The 19,982-nt window shown below is 52.3% G+C and overlaps 1 protein-coding gene across 5 annotated transcripts in view; it reads right to left on the minus strand.

Moving 5' to 3' along the window:
* Positions 1-19,009, minus strand: part of HNF1B (HNF1 homeobox B) — a 52,363-nt gene extending 33,354 nt beyond the window's left edge. For 2 of the 5 annotated variants that reach the window (XM_047708288.1, XM_047708287.1), the window contains exons 1-4: positions 18,444-19,009; positions 13,543-13,742; positions 8,343-8,529; positions 6,399-6,634 (exon numbers count right to left, since the gene is read on the minus strand). In XM_047708288.1, the coding sequence (XP_047564244.1) occupies positions 6,399-6,634; positions 8,343-8,529; positions 13,543-13,742; positions 18,444-18,787 (967 nt within the window). In that variant the 5' untranslated portion in view covers positions 18,788-19,009. Of the gene's footprint in view, positions 1-6,398; positions 6,635-8,342; positions 8,608-13,542; positions 13,743-15,993; positions 17,206-18,443 lie in introns of those variants that run through there. The other 3 variants (XM_047708286.1, XM_047708285.1, XM_047708289.1) reach the window with 2 other exon arrangements.
* Between the last annotated feature and the right edge of the window lie 973 nt (positions 19,010-19,982).

The raw sequence follows: 19,982 nt of genomic DNA on the forward strand, positions 1-19,982 counted from the left end.
AGAGATTTGCCCAGGGTCACATAGCTCATGAGTGGTCAAGTTGAAGGGGGAATTCAGGTCCTCCCCCACAGCCTGTGATTCTGTTGCTATGCCCGCTGGATCATGAAAGCAAGTCCACAGATCATCTTCAGTGTGTATTACGCGTCTGGGTTACTGATGGTCAGGCGTCTATGGCACAGGCTGGGCACTGGGATTTTTAGAAGCTCCTCAGTTGATTTCTAAGGTGTGACAAAGTTTGGGAACCATCATCCTAGAGTGGGGGTCAGCCAACTGTGGCCCACACTCCAAAGCAGCCTGTTTCTGTAGGACCCATCAGCTCAGTGTGGTTTTTACATTTTTAAATGCTTGGGAAAAAAGTTAAAAGGAGAGTATTTTGTGATGTTTGAAAATTATAGGAAATTCAAACTTCAGTCCCATAAATCAGGTGTTGCTGGAAGACCCTCACATTTGCTCACCTACATATGGTCCAGAGCTGCTTTTATTCTGCAGAGTCCAGCAGTTGTGAAAAGAGACTATAGCGCCTGAAAAGTCTAAAATATTTACTATCTAGTTCTTTCCAGGGTAAGTTTGCCAACCCCTATACCAGAGTTCCCATGACCGCTAGGATAACCACAACTGAATGCTTGACTTGACCTTATTGCGGGGTTATGTTTCATTCATATCTACATCTATATATCTTCCCCATTTGTGCTTGTACTTCTCCTTGAAAAGTGGGTAGAGGCAAAATGCCAGATCTTGGGCCTTCATATCAAGAAGTTCGCTTCAACCTTCAACAACCAGGGGCTCCAGGGTGGCTCCATCTGTTAAGCATCTGCCTTGGGCTCAGGTCCTGATCTCAGGGTCCTGGGATTGAGCCCCAGGGCAGTCTGTCTCTTCCCCTCCCCCCTGCCCCTCCCTGCTGCTCCTTCCCCAGTGCCGGTGTGCTCTCTCTCAAATAAAATCTTTAAGAAAAAAAAAAAAAAAAGAAAAAGGAAAAGAAAACAAAACTTCAACAGATTCCAAGGGCACTTCTCCAGGAACCTGCTGGCCAGGGCTCTGCCCTTGTAGGCAGCTTCCTTCCTCCTTCGAGCTGATTGGAGACAACAAGGAGTCCTTGAATCATCTAAGGGTCCTTCAGGGGGATGATTAGGCATGGCCCACCGGGCTGCCTACTGCGATAGCGCTCCCGTATCTCCAGCCCCTCTGTGCAGTGCCTCTGAGCCCCGCCATCCCGCAGCCAGGTGTCTTTGTATGCAGACCAGGGTCGGGCCACAACTATCAGAAGGAGGTTACCAGCAGAAGCCTCTGAAGGCTGGGCCTCTTAATCTCATTAATATCCTGATTGTCTTCCTCAATCTAGTGGAAGCCCATAGGGTGGTACTGCAAGATAAACCACCTTCAAATTTAGCAGATAAAACGCCCGGCAGATAAAGTCCCGACAGAGGAGAAGCGCTCAGCTCCCAAGTGTTGGTACCAAAGTGCTTCCTGAAGTACCAGATGTTTCAAGGCAGGATTTGTTTCTTTTCTGAACTGGCAATGATCTGTTACTTAGGGACAATGGGGCTTATTTGCCAGGGAGACCTTTGCTGTGGAGATGAATATTTTTACAGCCGCCCTCATAAACCCCGCCCCTTGTCTGCGGGCCGGAGTGGGCGGAGCTCCAGAGGGGCGCTGAGGTGCCCAGGCTGTCTCTGGGCCCCATTAAGCTGTTAAGGCATTTAGTGCCCCCAGACAGGGCTGACTACAAGGGCAGTTCAAATCCCTACCCAGATGGGGATGGGTTCATGAAAGAGGGGGCTTGAATTTCTTACTGGGGCAGGGTGCAGAATCTTCCTTGGTCAGGGGCAACAGCTTGCCGAGGGAGGGGGCAGGCGGGAAGCAATAAACCAGCCAGACTGGGTGACCCCTCCATACTTGGCCCAGCTCTCCTAAAGCCTTTTTGTCATTCAGAGGGGAGCAGTAAGAATGTGGGAGAGGAAGGGACTATGGGAGTAGTGTGTGTGTGTGTGTGTGTGTGTGTGTGTGTGTGTGTAGTGTGTATGTTTCCATGCCTGCAAAGTTCTTAGCATCTGCATAATGCAGAGAGATGGTAAGCATGTGACAGTTCTAAACCTGTCTGCCACTTACTAACTATATGAACTTGGGCAAATTATCTACCTTCTAAACCTCTCCCCTTCCTTGACTGTAGAATGGGGGTGTGGGAACAGAAGGTTTCTACCCTTATAAGGTTGCTGTGAGGTTTAACTGAGGTGATGCGTATAGGCACTCAGCCCAGGGCCTGGGACCCAGGAAATATTTAATCAACACAGATGTTATGATTATTCACATGCAGCCATAACCCTTCCATTGGGCACTTTGGAGATTTCCTCCAGTCCCACTGATTTCTGCATCAGGGAAAAACAGCAGCAACCACACAGATATCCTGGCCCAGGGTTCGATTTGTCTAAGACCCAGGCTTAGATTCTGGTGGGTGACTTGGGGAGGACGTGTGAAGGGAGCCAAGCGGGGGAAGTGGGTAGCAGGATTCAATGGGTTTCAAGCTCTGATCTGACCACTGGGCCAATCAAGTCCACCCTGGGCTTGGAGAGGGGGCAATAGAGTTCGAAGGGAGGCAAGAGAAAGTGGCCACAGAAATGAAGTCCCCCATGTAAAAAGACTGTCGGTCAGGGTATCCAAAGATTATTCTGGAAGGGCTTCCTCTCACCTCTGTGCCTCACTTTCTTTCTAGGAGGATGAACCTCAACCTCCCCAAAAGATGGTGTAAGAGCGAGGACACGACATGTGGGGTGAACGAAGGCTGATGAGGTCCGTCTGCCCCTCACTGGCAAGCTGGCCAGGTGAGTCTGCCGCAGACTGGAGCGGAGGCTACACGGAGCCCCACAGCTCATGCAGCTGGATCCCTAGCCTTAGCCCAAGCCTTGGCTTCCCTTCCAGGCCAACTTCCTCCTCCTCCTCCTTGAGCCAATCAATACAAGCACCTGTCTCCAACCAGTCCCTTTCCTTGCCACAGCCCTGCTCTCTGACCTTTTGGGGGCCTTTCTCTTGATTCCGCTCCAGAATGGAGATAGGGGCCATCACTCCGGGCCTCCTCAATGGCCTCAGAATGGGCTGTCATGGGGCCTCTAACCAGGGACAGCTCCTGCTGGCCAGAGCTGGAATGGGGGGGGGTTGCAGATAAAGGCCTTCCAGGCTGAAGATGAATGGCTGCTGGCAGCCCGCTACAGTAACTTCAGGCCCCCAAGAAGAGCAAACAAAGGGTGCCCCTGTGACTCTCCCTGGAAAGATGAAGGCCCATCAGCGGCAGCCAGGCTGGTTCAAAGCCCCAACTTAATTGTCAATTAAGCATGCATAAGGGGGACAAAGCCATGACAACCCTGGGCCGCATGCTGGTGTGTGATTGTAAAGGCGGGAGGGGCAGCCCCCGAAAACAGCTGATTCTGCTGACAGGGTGTTTGTGGGGCACCTTGTAACCAATCAGCTGCTGACAGAGGCAGAGTGCTCCCCCTGCCACTCCTATTGTGTGGGACATTCCAGCCCCCGGGTCACACTGTGGTCACTGTGGGCAAGTGGGACGCAACCCACCGACACTGGCCGCGAGACCAGGGGCTCGTTAGAAACGGGATGCTCTCTTCTCCAGGAAGAAGGATCAAGGGGAGGATGGGTTTCTCGGGTGCCCCCAGGGGCTCCGGGCTCGTGTGCGGGGTGGGGGGGGGTACAGGAGAGCAGAGTAGGGGGACTGGGGCCTTGTCTCCCCGCACCCCCACCCCAGGCTCAGCCTTAGAGGGTACTAGGGCTGACGCTGACTCTGGGTCTTGGTTTCTCCCTGGCCCCCCACGGAGCTCTTTTTGTATTCTGTGTCCAGGTACATTCTGGGCTTGGCTAGAGGCCATACCGATAGGAAACACATTGCCAGGCTCTGCAGACTATACGCAGCCCTGCCTGAGCACGGGGCTCCAGCCTGCTGTCTGCCGAGCCTGGGATGTGTCCCCTAGGAGCCCCAGCACAGTTCACGTGCTACCCCAGCAGCCTAAGGGGGGGGCACAGTCACACCTCCCAGCGTCCTGCACCCCAGGCCCCAGCCCGGCCCCAGGGCGCATGTCACCGCCTCTTAGGACACCATGCCCCCAAGTGTGAAAGTCAGAAGGAAACGGATGGCTGCTGCCTGCCTTTCTTTCTGCGGCTGCTTGTCAGAACCGCAGCAATAATGAGAGTCGTCACCATTTATTGGGAAAGAGGGTGTTTACACGTTCTCTCATTTAATCCTCACGTGGGCCCGATGAGGCAGGTCCTCTTTCTTTGTTCTACAGACGGGCAAGTCCGACCTGGAGAAGTGACATGACTGGGTCACCCTGCTGTTGTGGGGATCAACCTGGCTAGCTAGGGGCAGGATTCAGAACCAAGTCCAGAGAACCCCCTCTCTGGGCATGGACAAGGACTGCCACGATGAGCCCGGAGTGAAAATTCAGACAGAGGGGAAGGCAGCCACTGTGAACACACATAGTGTCCCCTCACTACTGCTCTATAAAGAGGAGTCTCTCCCTAGAAACACACGAAGTCCCGGACGACAGCCTTGGGCCCTAGATGGTCCCGTGCATTCCATGCCAGCGCGATGCCTTCCCAAGGAGACAAGAAGCTTCTGTGGGCAGGACGCACACGCACCTATGTGGCGCCGAGTGGGAATCGGCAGGCCCAAGTTCTAGGCACGTCTGCCACCCTTGCTCTCTTAACTTTGCCAAGTTACTGCTTCGTTTGGGTCTCCGTTTCCTTCTTTGAAGCTCCTCCCAGTTCTAGCATTCCATGATTTTTTTCAAAGGCCGAGATCTGGTGGGGGGACCCCAGAGAACCCACTCCAGGGGGACCATGCGTCCCAGGACCCCGATCAGAGGGCTCTCGGGCTGTATTTAGCATGCACCCTGCTCAGTTTCCAGTACCTGCCTGGCCCCTCTGGCCCCGCTCTGTGTCTCCTGTCAGTATACAGAAGGCCTCCGCCAACGACCCTGTGGTGACCTCACCACAACCCCAGCTTGTCAGAAAGCTGCCCGGCCTTTGTTCGGCTTGCAGGCTCCCTGACTTTGGTGTGGAGATCACAGGTCCCAGCACAATAGCCATTGTCTTCTCAATAATGCCCCTTGCCCTAACCACGCCCCCCACCGCTCCAGCCCCTGCTCCGTGGATCACCGCGGGCGGGCAGCAAGTGCCCCAGTCATGCTCCGTGCTGGCCACATGCCGTTTGCTCTGCCCTCTGAACCCTGCTTTGGGTTTCCGTTACAGGATGGACTTACTCTGCCATCAGGCTAGTGCTCTTCGGGGTTGGGGTGACGGCGGGGGCGGGGGGGCGCTTCTAGGCCTTTCAAGAATAACCTGAACCTTCTCCCTGTGTGGCTGAACCTTTCCCTTCTGTGGGAGTGGGGTCCCAAGAAGGCCCCAGCCCTGGCCCAGGTACCCAGACACCCTGGAAGCAGTCATGCTGTGAGAGCAGTGTGTGGAACAAATGCTTGGCAACAGCCCAGCTGGGGCCCCCCACCACTGAGGCCAGCCCCAGACCTCAGACTGCTCCCAGCAGCAGAGCAAGCAGCAGGCGGAGCTGCAAATGAGGCCTGGTTCTTTTGCAAACCCTTCCCCAGAGCAGGGGGCAGATCATGCCATCCTTTTTCTACACGGACACCAAGCCAGGCTCAATAAGCACCCTCACGCTGGGCAGCCAGCTTTCCGGGAAGGACTAAGCCCCGGGGAAGGGGGAGAAGTGCTCTGCCTCAGACCAAGCCTGATACACCACTCAGCATATAGGGGTGCTTTCCCACAGTGACGATGTAGGCTTTGAGCCTGACAAGCCCACACCCCGTAGCAGAGATGCCTAACGCAGGCCAGGGGCCCGGCACACGGCAGCACACAGTAGGGAATCAACCAGTTTGGGCCATCTCAGCCCTGCAAAGCTGTCAGGTGAGATTCTGCACTAACTCTGGCAGAGCACCGAAGCCAGCAAGAGACTGCCAGCAGAGTGGCCCTTCCCCACAGGCCTCTGGGCCCCCCCCCCTGCTAGGGCTGGATGGAGCCCTGGCATGGGATCTGGACAGGGTAGAGGGGACCCTGTAGTTCAGATGTAGAGTGCCAATAAGGCATCCTCTCCATCTCATCTGACAGTCACCCCGCTTTGCTGAGTCAGCAACCACCCAGGGAGAAGAAAGGAGACCCAGAGAAGGCTGGGGAAGAGGGGCTCCCCAGAGTCTGAGCAAGGACTCAGAGGAAACCTGAGTGCAGCCACACACTATTCTCCCAAGAACATTCTGGCCATGGGAGGGGGCCAGCCCTAGCACCATCCCGCCATTTCCTCCTCGGGAAAAACCTTGCGCCAGCCCAGACCCGTGGGGAGAAGCAGGGTGGCTGGGCCTCCAAGGCACTGGGGCCTGGGCCAGGCTTACCTGGCAGCTTGTTTGGAGGAGAGGCGCCAGGCTGGTGGTGGGGAGAGCCGTGGGAGAGCAGGGGGTCCAGGCTGTGCGTCTGGCTCGAGCTGTAGGCGTCCATGGCCAGCTTCTGCCGGAACGCCTCCTCCTTCCTGCGGTTTGCAAACCAGTTGTAGACACGGACCTCAGTGACCAGGTTGGAGCCCAGGCCGTGGGCTTTGGAGGGGGAGACACCTCGCTGCAAACATTCTGCCCTGAGGATGGACGGGGGAGGGGGAAGCGGGGGAAGAAGGTGAGTGAGAGCAGCCAGGGAGAGGCCTGCTGGTCCTTGGCCCCAGACACAACATCTCAGTGCTCCTGCTCAGGAGCGTGAAGAGGCCAAGGACAGAGGTGGGGCCTGGGGAAAAGCCTGTTCTGAGAGAAGTCCAGCCCATGGAGTTATCTGGCTGGAGTAGGGCCGAAAATGGGCCGCACAAGCTCTGTGGCCCCAGAATGAGGGGCTTAGGCCTCTGGTGTGGCTCCCGACATAGAGAGAGCAGCCAACGGGCAGGTAATGCAGAGAGAGGGTCCAGACAGGGCCTCTTGATATCTTATGTTGCTACTCTTCCCAACCTACAAAAGGTGAAATCCTTCACTAGCTCCATCTGAACCCCTTCGAGGGACTTCTGGCCGTTTAGAGTTTGGATAGCCCCAAAAGGGTACCAGGATAGCCATATTCCTTATGTGCCACAGGAATCCTCTTCAAAGGGCAGGCTGGGAGCGGTGAAAGGAAGACACAGAGAGGTGCTTGGTCTCTAGCTTTATCACTGCTGGCCAGGTGGGAGAGGGACTCTCAGACACCGCTGGGTGCTGGGGGTGCTTCTCATTAGCAGGGGGACAGAGCATAGCCTAGGGATTCTGTGACATGTCCTTTCCTGGCTTCAGCTCCCTAGCCATATCTTGTTGTCAGAGCCAGACCAGCCCAGAGATGGACAGAGAGCCCGCAGGTCTTGGCCAGAGCAAAGACCAGACTTCTTTTTTCTTTTCTTTTCATTTCATTTCATTTCATTTCATTTCATTTCATTTCATTTCATTTATTGAGGGTGAGTACAAGCTCTCGTACAAGAAAGGGGGGAGGGGCAGAGAGACAGGGACAGGGAGAACCTCATGCACACTCCATGCCCCGTAAAGAGCCTGACATGGGCCTAGATCTCATGACCCTAAGATCATGATGACTGGAGCTGAAATCAAGAGTCGGACGGTTAACTGACTGAGCCACCCCGGTGTCCCCTACCTTTTGCAGACCAGACTTTTCAGGAAGTCAAAGTTAATGTTGGAGTCAGGGAAGATGGCAGGAGTGAAAAAAAAAAAAAAAAAAAAAAAGATATCCCAAGGATTTCTAATCATTTTCTTTAAAATTATATGTGGTTGTTAAGATACAAAAAGAATTCTAAGCAGTGTAGACAGAGTGCATTGGACAGATCTAACCAATTCTTTTCCGCCAAGTTTCCTCCTGGACCAGTAAGTTGGTCAAAGCCAGAACCAGTCTCTGGCTAAGGGACCGTTTTTCCCTGGTCTGCATGGAGGTCAAACACTGGTTCTCATCCTACTGACATCTTATTTTTGGACCAGCAACCTCCAAATTATCTTCCCTACAATAACAGTTCATCGTTTAAGTACCCCTTGCCTCACAATCAACTCAACAAAGCGATGTATGTTTCTCGTTTCTCAACTCTAGGCTTTCTCGGGGTCTTTTTAAGGTTAACGTGGGTCACGACTCCCCGGGAGGAAGAATACACTTGAAGTTTCTCAAACTTATTTGTTAATAGTGTGAAATCAGGGTTCCATGGACCACACTTTGGGGAACCCTGCCGTAGCCACACTTAGCTGGATAACCAGTACTTCAATATCCCAGCACTGTAGGGATGGATCTCAGGTCCATGTGCTTGCCCGCCTGCTCGAGTGAGTTTCTGGTGGTGTTACCTGTTGCACTCCTCCACTAAGGCCTCCCTCTCTTCCTTGCTGGGGTTCTTTTGCCGGTCGTAGGCCTGGTACAAGATTTGCTGGGATGCGGGCCCCCATTTGAACCGGTTGCGACGCATCTTCTTGTTGGCGGGCTCAGAGCAGGCGTCATCGGACTGCCCAGGCCCCTGGCTCTGTTGACTGAACTCTGGAAAGAGAAACAGCAGCTGATCCTGACTGCTTTTGTCTGTCATATTTCCAGAACTCTGGACTGTCTGGTTGAATTCTGAAAAGAGAAAGGAGTAGATTTGATAGGGTCTGTAGCCTTCACTTGGCAGACAGATAGACAGATAGACAGACAGACAAAAACACCTTTATTCCTCTCCCCTAAGCTTGCCATCTGCCGTTATGACGTGTGGGGCCGTGGGGTCCAGAGGGGAAGCCCACAACAGGCCCCTCACTGCCCACTTCGGTTTGCTCCACCAAAGCCACCGCTTTCCTTTCTCTGAAGGAGCTCCCATGTGGCCCAGCCACTGTCTGAGTGGCAGTGTGTTTTCATCGGCTCACTGGCCCTCAGACATGAAGCAAGCCTCTGAATCCTGAACTCTTGTATTTTGGTGTCCAAGAGGATGAGCTCAACCAAGTCTCAGGTCTAGAGGTAAAGGGCTCAAAGATACAATATGCTCTTAGACAAAATATTCAGAAACAAAAAACAGCTCTCCCCAGCGCTCCTCTCTCCTCATGCATCCTAGGCGTCTACCTTATGATGTTATCCCCTCAGAAAAACCCAAAACCTGTTCACTATTACTTAGGAATAAATATAACTGGAGTTTTAGAATAGAAAGAGAAGAAGCTCTCAGATTTCGGATAATTTCAAAGGCAATGGTGTGTGTGTGTGTGTGTGTGTGTGTGTGTGTGTGTGTGTGTGTCCAGGGGTCCATTTATGAGGGAAACAGCCCAAGAAGGAAAGGTCTTACGGATCTGCCTCACTTTTGACAGATGGCAAATGCAGAAGACTGCCAACACAGGACCTTTCTAGCAATGGCATTTAATGAGTTGGAGAAAGATAAATGTAGACAAAGCGATGCTCCCCGTCAATTCCCAGGATCTGGGTACATAATGACCCTCAATACATTTTTTTGTTGAATGAAAGAATGAAAGGTGGCCGCTCACCCACTGGGGACACTCTAGCCCCTGTGGTTTAAATGAGATTTACTTTTCACTTGTGGGAGAAGAGAACTTTGTTTTCGTCTTCCTCAGAACTACACGAACCAGGGTTCAGAGTCATTAGTTCCATTTTACAGATGAACAAACACAGAGGCCAACCACCCTGCTAAGCAAGGACACATGACAGATTCACTTCCTAACTCCCAGTCCCCAGGTTCTGGACCTTGATGTTTTTCTTTCTTGGTTCCTGGAGTCACTTCTGCAGGTGTCAGAGGCAACTTGATCCAAAATTCTCCAAGGTTCAGAGTCAGGCCACTATTTAATGCTCAAATTCCCTCTACGACACCCTGCCACATGGTCTTCCAGTCTACACCCCTCCAGCGATGGGGAGCTTACTACCGGTCTAGGGATCATTTTCCATTTTGGCCCATCCTCAGGAACAGTGGGCCTCTAACCAGCCTGAACTTGAGACTCTGCTACAGGCCATGCTGGCTTCATCTGAACTGGTTGCTGACTGGCCAAGTTCTAAGTAGTGTCTGAACCTGTCCCTGGGGCCTAGGATTTGGGTCCTACCCACTCTGGAGGATTCTCAGGCCACTTTCGGCTCCGTGTTCAGTGATTCCCAATAACTGCTTCAGACACCTCAAGAGAAGCCCTGCCCAAGCTCTGGGCAGGAAGCCACTGCCTCAGTTTTGGCTAATGGAGGGCCCAAGCCAAGTCACCTAACTCTCCCCACCGCCTGCTTCCCTGCCTGTGGGATGGGACCAGGTAAAAACCTAAGGGGGCACTCAACAGTCTTTCAGAACATCTATCTCTAGTCAGGATGATGACAGGGACCCACATTCCTAGGGAGGCCATGTTTTTCCAAGTGCCTCCACACCTCTTACATTACTGGGTCTCCATGGCCACCGGCTAGTACAGCTACCTGAGGGACAGCAAGATGGGGAGAAAGAAGTTCCTTGCTCAGAGGTCTGTCTCAAGGTCTTCTCTCCTCCCTGTGGCGTCACCAAGAGTAAGAGGCAAGGCCAGTAAGGATAATCCTGAGGACCCAGGAGCCCCAGGAGGCTCTTCCTACACTCCCGAATACTGATCATGACAATGAATGTGTATTGAGCCCCCAGTGTGGTGGGGTATCCAAAAGGTCCATCTAACTTACAACATCTCCATGCAAGAAGTCTGGTCTTCTCCATTTTGTAGCTGAAGAAACTGAGGTTCAGACTGCTTATAGGACTTGCCCAAAGTTGTATGGATGTGAGGCACGGGCCACAGCCCTATAGACACGAAGCCTCCTTAATCAGCAACCTTTGCATCGCCTCTTGGTACAAACCAAACCCAAACAATACATCCACAAAACCATCACATCTGACTTGGGTGGAGGTAACAGAACTAATTTTGTCTGTGGTAGGTGTGAGGCTCCCTCACAGCTGCCCAGAGTTTGGGGTGGCCTCTGTCTGAGGGCGGCCTTCTGGGGAGGCAGCCTCCCTGCACGCATGCCCAAATCGGCCAGGCTGCCTTGATTGCAGGTGCCTGGAAACATCTGGGTTCTGCCTACCTCAGGGCCCTAGCCTCTGGAGTTTTGAAGAACTAGACTTTGGCCCATCCTCCAGCCACCACCACTTCTCCTCCGCTTCCTTCTAGATCAATGGGGGGAAGCAGGGAGAGAGAAAATGTTCCGGTTTCAGCAGCCTCTTTATAGGCTCAGGAGCTAGCTTAGATAAGCAGATTCTCTACATGTGCATAGGCCCATGAATATTATCACTGATATTATCATTTTTCATTTTTCAAAGAAGTATGTCTTTTTAAATGCTTCCCCCTGGTTTGGGGGGTAGGGGAGGAAAAAATGAAACAAGATGGGATCGGGAGTGAGACAAACCATAAGAGACTCTTAAATCTCACAAAACAAACTGAGGGTTGCTGGGGGATGGGAGGGTAGGGATAGGGTGGTGGGGTTATGGACACTGGGGAAGGTATGTGCTATGGTGAGTGCTGTGAAATGTCTAAGCCTGACTATTCACAGACCTGTACCCTTGGGGCAAATAATACATTAAATGTTAATAAAAATAATTAAAAAAAAAATGCTCCCCCCTTTCTCCTTTCACATGTTCCATCTCACTTGCTAATTTTTATCCCATGCTTGTGTATCTTGTATTCATCCTGCAAGAATTGGGTCCAATGCCACCTCCTCTAGGAAGCCCTCTGTGATATCTCCAGGCAATTTAGCAATTCCTCTGCTGCCCCTTGTGTACACCTTTGTAACAGCTCTTAGAAAGCGACAGTCATTATTTACTTAAACATGTCATTTCCCCCATCAGGTGGTAAATCCTGGAAAAAAGAGCCCGTGCATCTTACAGCCCAGGACAGTGTTTGACACCTAATTGATGTCCAAATAATATTTACAGAATGAAGGAATGTTTCTTAAGATTTAGACCTCATGTGGCTTTAAAGCAATAATGATTTTAAAAATCCTTGCAGGGGAAAAAAAAAAATCCCTTGCAGAGACAGTCTCATCTCAAGCATCTTGAGAAACTTTCTGGGACGTGTGTCTTTTTCATAGCTTCTAACTGGCCTTTCCTGGATCTCTCTGCTTTCTGAGAGATCCACTGAACACAGGGAGGCAGCTCAAACTGGAGATGCCACATGAGGCTTGGACTGGAGTGAGAGCAGGCCCAAGGGTTCTCTGGCCTTCAGAGACTGTGGTTCCTGAGAATGTTCTCAGATTCTCCAGGAATCACAGAGAGTTGCTTCATGTCAGAAACACAAATTCTTAAAGACCTAGCCACTGTGGGTGGTGAATCAACCCCTAGTTTAAAAGGGGCCCCTTCTCCTATGCAGCAAAGACCTCTGCCTTTGCTTCTTCTTATCTGTCCATTTAATGCTTCCAACAAACAGCCACCCTAGGAGATGGAGGTCTAAAACCTTTCCCTCCTCCAGGAAGCCTTTCCGCCCATGGGCACGGAGACAATAAATACTGAAACAATCACTTCAGAGCACTGTATGGCAGAAAACAAGAAAGATTTTTTAGAAAGTGGACATCCAGTGAGAGAGGAAAAAACCCAACCCAGAAAGTGGTGGAAATTAGTATCTTGATGAAGAGAGAGGAGCCCACGGCCCAGAGGACAGTGGATGGGAAGAGGACAGTGGGATGGGATGGCCCAGAGGACAGTGGATGGGAAGAGTGGAAAGCTCATACAAATTTTTCCTGGGAAAAGGGCCAGATCAAAATAATTAAAGGATAATGTAAAAGCATATTCTCCTAAAAATAAAAACAGTCCATCATTCAAATGCAGTTCAAACTTCCCTATGCTTCAAAACAAAAATCTCTTGGTATTACTGACTGGAAGAAATCTTGGGACAGAAAGAAAATTTGGGGATGGAAGTGGGAATGACAGTAACTGATTGGCCAATGTCCCAAATGGAGACTCTGCTGCTGTGTCCTGATTTAGCCAGAGTGGCTTCCTCATCAGACAGGGTCATCAGCTGAAGTCTCAAAACTGTGTCGATATTGACATATGTCAGGGATCATCCTAAATTGCTTTGGGATGAGAGTGCTCCCGCTCCCAGAAACAGGGTTGAGTTCTGACTGTATCTGTATCTACAGCTATCTTCTGTTTTGTACATGCTCTCCAGAGGGGAGGAAAAGAACAGTATTAGTGATCAACAGGTATGGATGGCTACAGGACATCTTCCTTGGGAACTCCGATCTGCGGCAAGGAGAGCTGTTTGGTTTAGTTTGGGGACAACAGTCCACTGTTACCTACTTGGTTTCAAAGAGAAGGATGCTGGAAGCGGGGACCAGAAAATTCAATGTACATTGCACACACTAATGGACTCATCAAGGCAGCTGGCTGGGTAGTAAGGAACCATGGAAGAAGAAAATGATGGAAATCAATCCACTGTATAACTACGAAAACCAAATCCACCTGCCAGCTTCCTTGTATCTGCCAAATGCTCCGCAGGCCTTCTGGATGTAGAGGAAACTGAGGCATCCCACAGGGGTCAGAGTTAGGGCAAAGGTCACTCCAGGTTGAGGTCCAGCAGGGGTTAGAGCACTTACGTCGGAGGATCTCTCGTTGCTTTCGGACGTACCAGGTGTAGAGGGCTGCGCGCTTCTGGGTCTTCATGGGGGTGCCCTTGTTGAGATGCTGAGAGAGGTGGGACTGGTTGAGACCCGTGACATCGACCACTTCCCTCTGGGGGATGTTGTGCTGCTGCATGTAGCCCTTAATCATTTTGGCAGCCCTCCAGGGGTCCTCGCTAGACAGATAAGCAGACAGTTAGGATTTTGGTGGAAGATGTCTGGGTAGAAATATTCCCTTTTTAGGGCTTTTACCTACACTCTGTGCAAAACCCTGATCTTCACCCACTTCTTCCATCTGCCCAAGTGACATCCAGGGGAGAGAGGTAAGGCCAAAACAAAACCTAAAGGAAAGGGAGACAAAAGCTCCTATACAGTATACTCAGTCCCTGTCATCGGAGATCAGGAGGATAAAGGTGACAATGATGTCCCATCTTCAGGGAAGGGGAGGCACCACCAGCACTCACTTTCTTTAGCAGAGAGAAAAGTTCCTATTTTATTTTGCTTTCCTTCCTTTTCCTGGAAAGTGAGGGGCGTGAAGGCAAAAGGCCTTCTGGAAAGTGGAGATGCCATTAACTTGGGGCTGGGCGGGCTGATCCTGCAATGACAGGGGGCAGCACCAGTCTGGAATTCCAGACCTTTCCCACATTATTTCCTTTCTGAGTAGGTGTCTCAGTTTTTTTGTCCTATAAAATTGGAGTGAAACATTTGTGTCCATCTCCTGAGAAGCAAGGAGGACTTCACAGCCAAATGTTAAACAGTTTTCAGAATTTCAGAAAAGTTTTTAAGAAATACAATGATGTTCCTCCTCCCAGAATGAAGAATCACTCCAGGGAGGTAACGCAAGTTTAAAAACCAACCAACCAACAAACCAAACAAAAAACAACCCTCCACAGCCCTACCTCCCAGATGAAACCTAACGGGGATGGATAATTTCAAATCAATTTTTTAAAAGATTTTATTTATTTATTTGACAGAGAGAAAGATCACAAGTAGGCAGAGAGGCAGGTAGAGCGAGAAGGGGAAGCAGGCTCCCTGCTGAGCAGAGAGCCTGATGCTGGGCTCGATCCCAGGACCCTGGGATCAGGACCTGAGCCGAAGGCAGAGGCTTAACCCACTGAACCACCCAGGCGCCCCTCAAATCAATTTTTAAATAAGATATTAACCATCCCAAATGCCATGGTTTCTCCTATTCTTACCCTGACCCTATCAGGGAAGAAATATATCTGGAAGGCAATGTTTCTCATCAATTTCAAGCATGGGATAAGAACTTGATTATACTTCTCATTTCTCAGAATATACGCAAAAAGCTTCTCTACAGCAATGTACTAGGGTTTTTGAATTTTATTTATTTAAAGTGCTTTCAACTTTGCCAATATGTTTTCTTGCTTATTGAATAGGTGACTTCAAAGTGAGAGGTGTCACTTAAAACAAGAAATTTTAAAAATGAGGCACAATATAGAACAAAAGTATTCACACCACATATCCACATATACTATTTGATACAGTTATATATTTAACTTAAAAAAAGACCCAGTACCCCTTTACTATATGCTGATGTGTATAATAGTCTGATAGAACATGAAAAAAAAAATGAAGAAAAAACCTGAGTTTGAAATGAAACAATAAAGAACGTGTAAAGCAGAGGATAAAACAGAGATACTGTTGCAAATGAAACGGTCATTTCTAAATGGTGCCCATCACATGGCAAATAAAATTTATTTTTGTTTAACGAATTTAAAAATTTGTAAGTAAACATATTTTGTAAGCGTCTGAATAACTGGTTATTTTAACAAATCTTTGATATTAAATTCGTGAGATCACAGGCTTTAGCAGAGATGTTTTGAAAGACACACTTTTAAGATTAATTATATATATATGTCAATACATTTCTCAAGTATTTATAAAGGTACATCCAAGTGATGAAACATAATGAACTAACAAGGACAAAAAAAATGCGAAAACGCAATCCATTTCACACATGGAAAATATCCACACGACGCAAATACCCGTGTAAACATCAGCGATCATTTTAACGCTTGCTTCTGGGGAATATTTCCATAGATATTTTTAGGGTAGAAAAACACTTTCAACAGATACAATTGCTTTGGAACTTAGAAAACGCCTTTGGATTTTCAAAGTTAATTGCTTTAACAGATTCTTTGACTCTCTCCGTTTTGTTTAAATTTCTTTACCTGTGTTCATTTCGTGTGTCTAGGAAACCTAGCAAAATAGTTTACTGTTCTAAGATGGAAAGGTTCTGTGGAAAGAATAATTAGTTTAACAACTGGGAAGGTTAAGGAAAAAAAAACCAAAAACACAGGGAAACCCTACAAACTCGAGCAAACCCTTCAGCCCGTATTTAATGACAAGAGCCAGGGGGAAGATGGCGTAGTTATACCTTTACAGCTCTCTGACACCACAATTCACCTGTATTCACCGGGAGGACCCCAGAGAGCTGGTTACGTTTGTCCATTTGAAAATACAGCTTAGATCAAGAGGTTCCAAAGCCCGACAAATACACGGATCCCGAGAAACACGAGCAGCCACTGTGCTCGGAGCGCAGGTGTCAAACGTGCGACCCCGGTGCCGGGAGTGGGCCCAGCACGCTCCTTTTCAAACAGGGACTCTGCTGCCCAGGAGCAGGAAAGCCCTGGACCCCCGTACAGTTCGCCCCGAGCTCCTTCAGAAGCCTCAACTCTGGCTTCCTTCCTTTCCAAACGCCCGGGCTCCCGAGGCAGCTCCAGCCCGGAGCGCGGGGCCAAGCGGTGCGCGGTCCCGGACTTTTCCTTCTTGCCTTTCCCTTCCAGGAGTCCTGCGTCCAGCAAAGACACTTCCGTTCTGTTCTTTCCACTTTACCGGAACAGGGTGGGCAAAAAAGGGAGTGCTCGGGAGCCGACCGTGCAGTGACCTGGGAACCGCTAGCAATTTCTTGAAAAATTACTTTAATAAAGTCTGAGCACTCCCGAAGGTGGGGGAGGGAAGGCAGCACCCGCCTGGGAAAGGAGGGAAAACCGTGGGTCTGTCCTGCGTCTCTACGTCTCCAGCCGGGTGAGGGTCTCTGCCCCTCGCCTCCCTCCCCGCCCCGCGGGAGCCAGGCTGCGCCGAGGGCACAGGGCCGAGGCCGTGTCTGCTGGTGCGCACCGCCCCGGGGCGGCCCGGACAGCCCAGCTTAGGTGCCGGGGGGCCTGGCGGGGAGTACCCCGCAGCGCCGAGCGCGCGCACCGGCAGGAGCCCCGCGTCTGCGTTCGGACTTCCTTCCCTCTCTAAGCCGCGTTTACAACTTCACCAATGAATAACCCGCCTCTCTTCTTAACCTAATCACAACTCTTTGTGTATCTTTCTGTTGATGATTTATAGAAATAAATTAATAACACCCTAACTCCACGTGCTGCCGTTTATGTTACATCTCTGCTGCGTCCAGCCCAGCGCGGGGCTGGGTGCGGAGGGGGCCCTGGGTCGCCTCAGGCTTCGAAGAACGTCCCAGAACCCCGCTGGAAGACGCACGCTAGCGGCCAGGTGGATGGGCCTGGGCCCCGCGGGCTTCCCGTGGCAGGCGGCCGGGAGCTCGGTTAGACTGCCCGGCCTGCACGACCTCCAGGCTGCCCTGGAGCCCCAGCGGCTCCTCTTCCGACCCCTCACCTTCCTACGCCCGAACCCCGGCGGTAACGAAACCGCGGCCGCTCGGGGGAACCGCGAGGGAAGAACCTCAAACCTACGAACAGCAAAAAAAAAAAAAAAAAAAAAAAAAAAGAAAAGAAAAGAAAAAATACTTCGGAGGGGAAAAATCTAGAAATCCCCAATTATCTTTGCTAGAGAGTAAGCCGCTGGGTCCCCAGATGGCAAATTCAAATGCAAGGTCACATCCCACCCCCAAACTGCTGCTGCGGCCGGGATACCGAGGCTGCCTTACTCGGGGCGCGGCTTTGGTTCCGGCCCCTGTCCTGAAATCTCGGCGCTGAAGGGTCCGAGGCCACGCAAGGGACTCGGTCCTAAAGCCGAGCGGCCGGGAGCGACGTGCGGTCTAAGGGAACCGCTCGGCTCCTTGGATAATTAGTAACTAGCTGTCAAAGCCCTAGGCCGATCGTGGAGGCCCAGCAAAAGATCCTAGGCCCGCCAGGCGGCCCGAATTCCGCGAGGACGCCGGGATGTCGGCGGCCAGGTCTGGAAACGCCCTTCTTTCTCAAAATGCCACCAAATCCTCTGCGAAGGCGGTCTCAGCCTCACTTGCCCCTGGCTTCCTTAGATACGTGTTCCTTTTGCCCCGTGCCGGTCCGCCCCGGCCCTACAACACGCAAACGTTTCCCTTTGCAAATCTAACCTGGCCCTGAGGATTCCGGATAACCCTAGGGTCTTTCAGGGGCGCTGCAGATGGGAGTGCCCTCCAGAGAGCTCGCCCCCCGGATCCCGGCCCCGGGCGCCGCCAGTACCTCTGCAAAGGACAGCGGGACACGGTGCCGGATGCCGGCCCGCGTTTCCCGGGACGGGAGAGGCGGCGCGCGGGAGAAACGCTCTGCTTGGGACCTGTGCGGGCGGGAGCCTCTGCTCACGGAAAGTGGCCACTGACTCACTGCACCCACTCGCACCTCCAGTCGCGCGAACAAACCTCCCTCCCAGAGCTCCGCCGCTTGGGCTCTCCCAGGCCCGGAGGGCCCCTCGGGTCCGGGGCGCTGGCCTGGGGAAGGGGAGATGGAGCCTCGGGATTCAGGGCCCTCCGAGTGCGGCACTGGGAGGGGTCCAGGTGTTGGGAGAGAAGCGGAGCACCCCCCCCCCCGGGGGACTTCTCTGGTGGGAAACAGGGTCGCGCGTAGCGTCACTCAGGCACAAGGCCCGGGCTTCAGGGGTTGGGGCGCCTACTCCCCACCTCGGTCCGCGCCTACCTGAGCATCCGGTCCACCTCCGCCCGCTGCTCCGCCGCCTCCTCGGTGTTGAGCGCTTGCAGCTCCTTGAGGATGGGAGGGGTGTCATAGTCGTCCCCGTCTTCGGAACCCTCGTCCCCAGACAAGCGGCCCTTGGCGTGGCCGTTCGTGAGCGTATGAAAGACTGGCTTGGTGTCGGGGTCGGCCCCGTTCCCGGGGGACAGGGGCAGCGTCTCCAGCTTCACCCCGAAACTCGGGGATGGCAGCAACTCCTCTAAGGCCTGGACCAGCACCTCCTTGGTGACCCCGGAGCTCAGCAGGGCGCTCAGGAGTTCTTGCTGGAGCGACGTAAGCTTGGACACCATTTTCCAAGGACAGAAAAAGAAGGGGGTGAGGGGGTGGGTGGGTGCAAGAGAGGAGGGTGGAGGGGAGTTTCACAAGCGAACCCCAAGTCCAGGAGCCCCCCCCACCCTTCAGCCTCCAGACACCTGTTAACTCCCCAGGGTCCCGGAGTCTCCTCCGAGAGGAGCCAGAAAACTTCTAACTTGCCATGATCGCCACCATTAGGCCATATAAGATATGCAAATTAGCGGGGAGGGCCCGGCTTTCGGCAAGATGCAAATGGTCTTGGGGAGGGGGGAAAGGGAGAGAGGGAGAGTATGAGGGGGCAAACGTGGAGAGCTGGAGACCCAGACCGGGAGCAGGGCATGCCAGGGTCCATTGTACTCACGCTGGGGGGCTGAAGACCTTCTTGTAGTGGTTCTGTTTATCAGCCAAACTTTAGCTGACCTTTGGACTTGGTAAGCAAGCAGCTTGCAGCCTCGGTGTGGGAGGCTCCGGGGCTTTTCCAGACGCCGCGGGCCCAGGTTTAGTCTGGAGAGAAGAAACTGCATTTCAGGGGTGCAGGTGAGAGCTGGAGGAAGTTGGGGTGCCCTTGGAAGAAGGAGACGGAGGAGGGTGCGAAGAGTAGAGGCGCCTTCCGACGCATCCCAAACGACGCAGGTGGTGGGCAGGGACAGCCTGCGGGGCGAGGAGAAACTGCCCCCTAGGGAATGGACGCGGAGACTCGGAGGAAACGGGGGTGGCAGGCGGGATGAGTGCGGATCGCGGCGACCCCATTTAGTTCTACCCGTACTATTTTGCAGACCCCAGGCCTTCCCCAGACGAGTCTTGGAGGTTTGGATTCGCAGAACTGCCGGCCTGAGAGAGCAGGCGACAGGGAAGGAGGCCCGGAGAACCCTTGGGAGGAGCCCCCACTAATTTATGGCCCGGGGAGCAGCCAAAGTTGAGGTCCTCCAGCCGCCGGGCTGCCCCAGCACCTAGGTCCGCCAAGCCTCGGGGGAGCTGGCCGCCTGGGCCAAGCTCTCCAGTTTAAACGCAGAATATCAAAGCGCCTCTGCTTTTCCAGCGAAACTAGGATTGCAGGGCCTCCTTTCGAACAGTGAAAGCAAACCTTGGCCTGCGGCTGGCTGGAGGGACAGTGGGAGCCGCGTGTCCCCTGGCCCACTGCCTTCTGGTTTATTCGCAGCTCCAGGACCCAGCGGTTCTCACCGCCAAGGA

This window comes from Lutra lutra, chromosome 16 (genome assembly GCF_902655055.1).
Source record: "Lutra lutra chromosome 16, mLutLut1.2, whole genome shotgun sequence".
Lineage (NCBI taxonomy): Eukaryota > Metazoa > Chordata > Mammalia > Carnivora > Mustelidae > Lutra > Lutra lutra.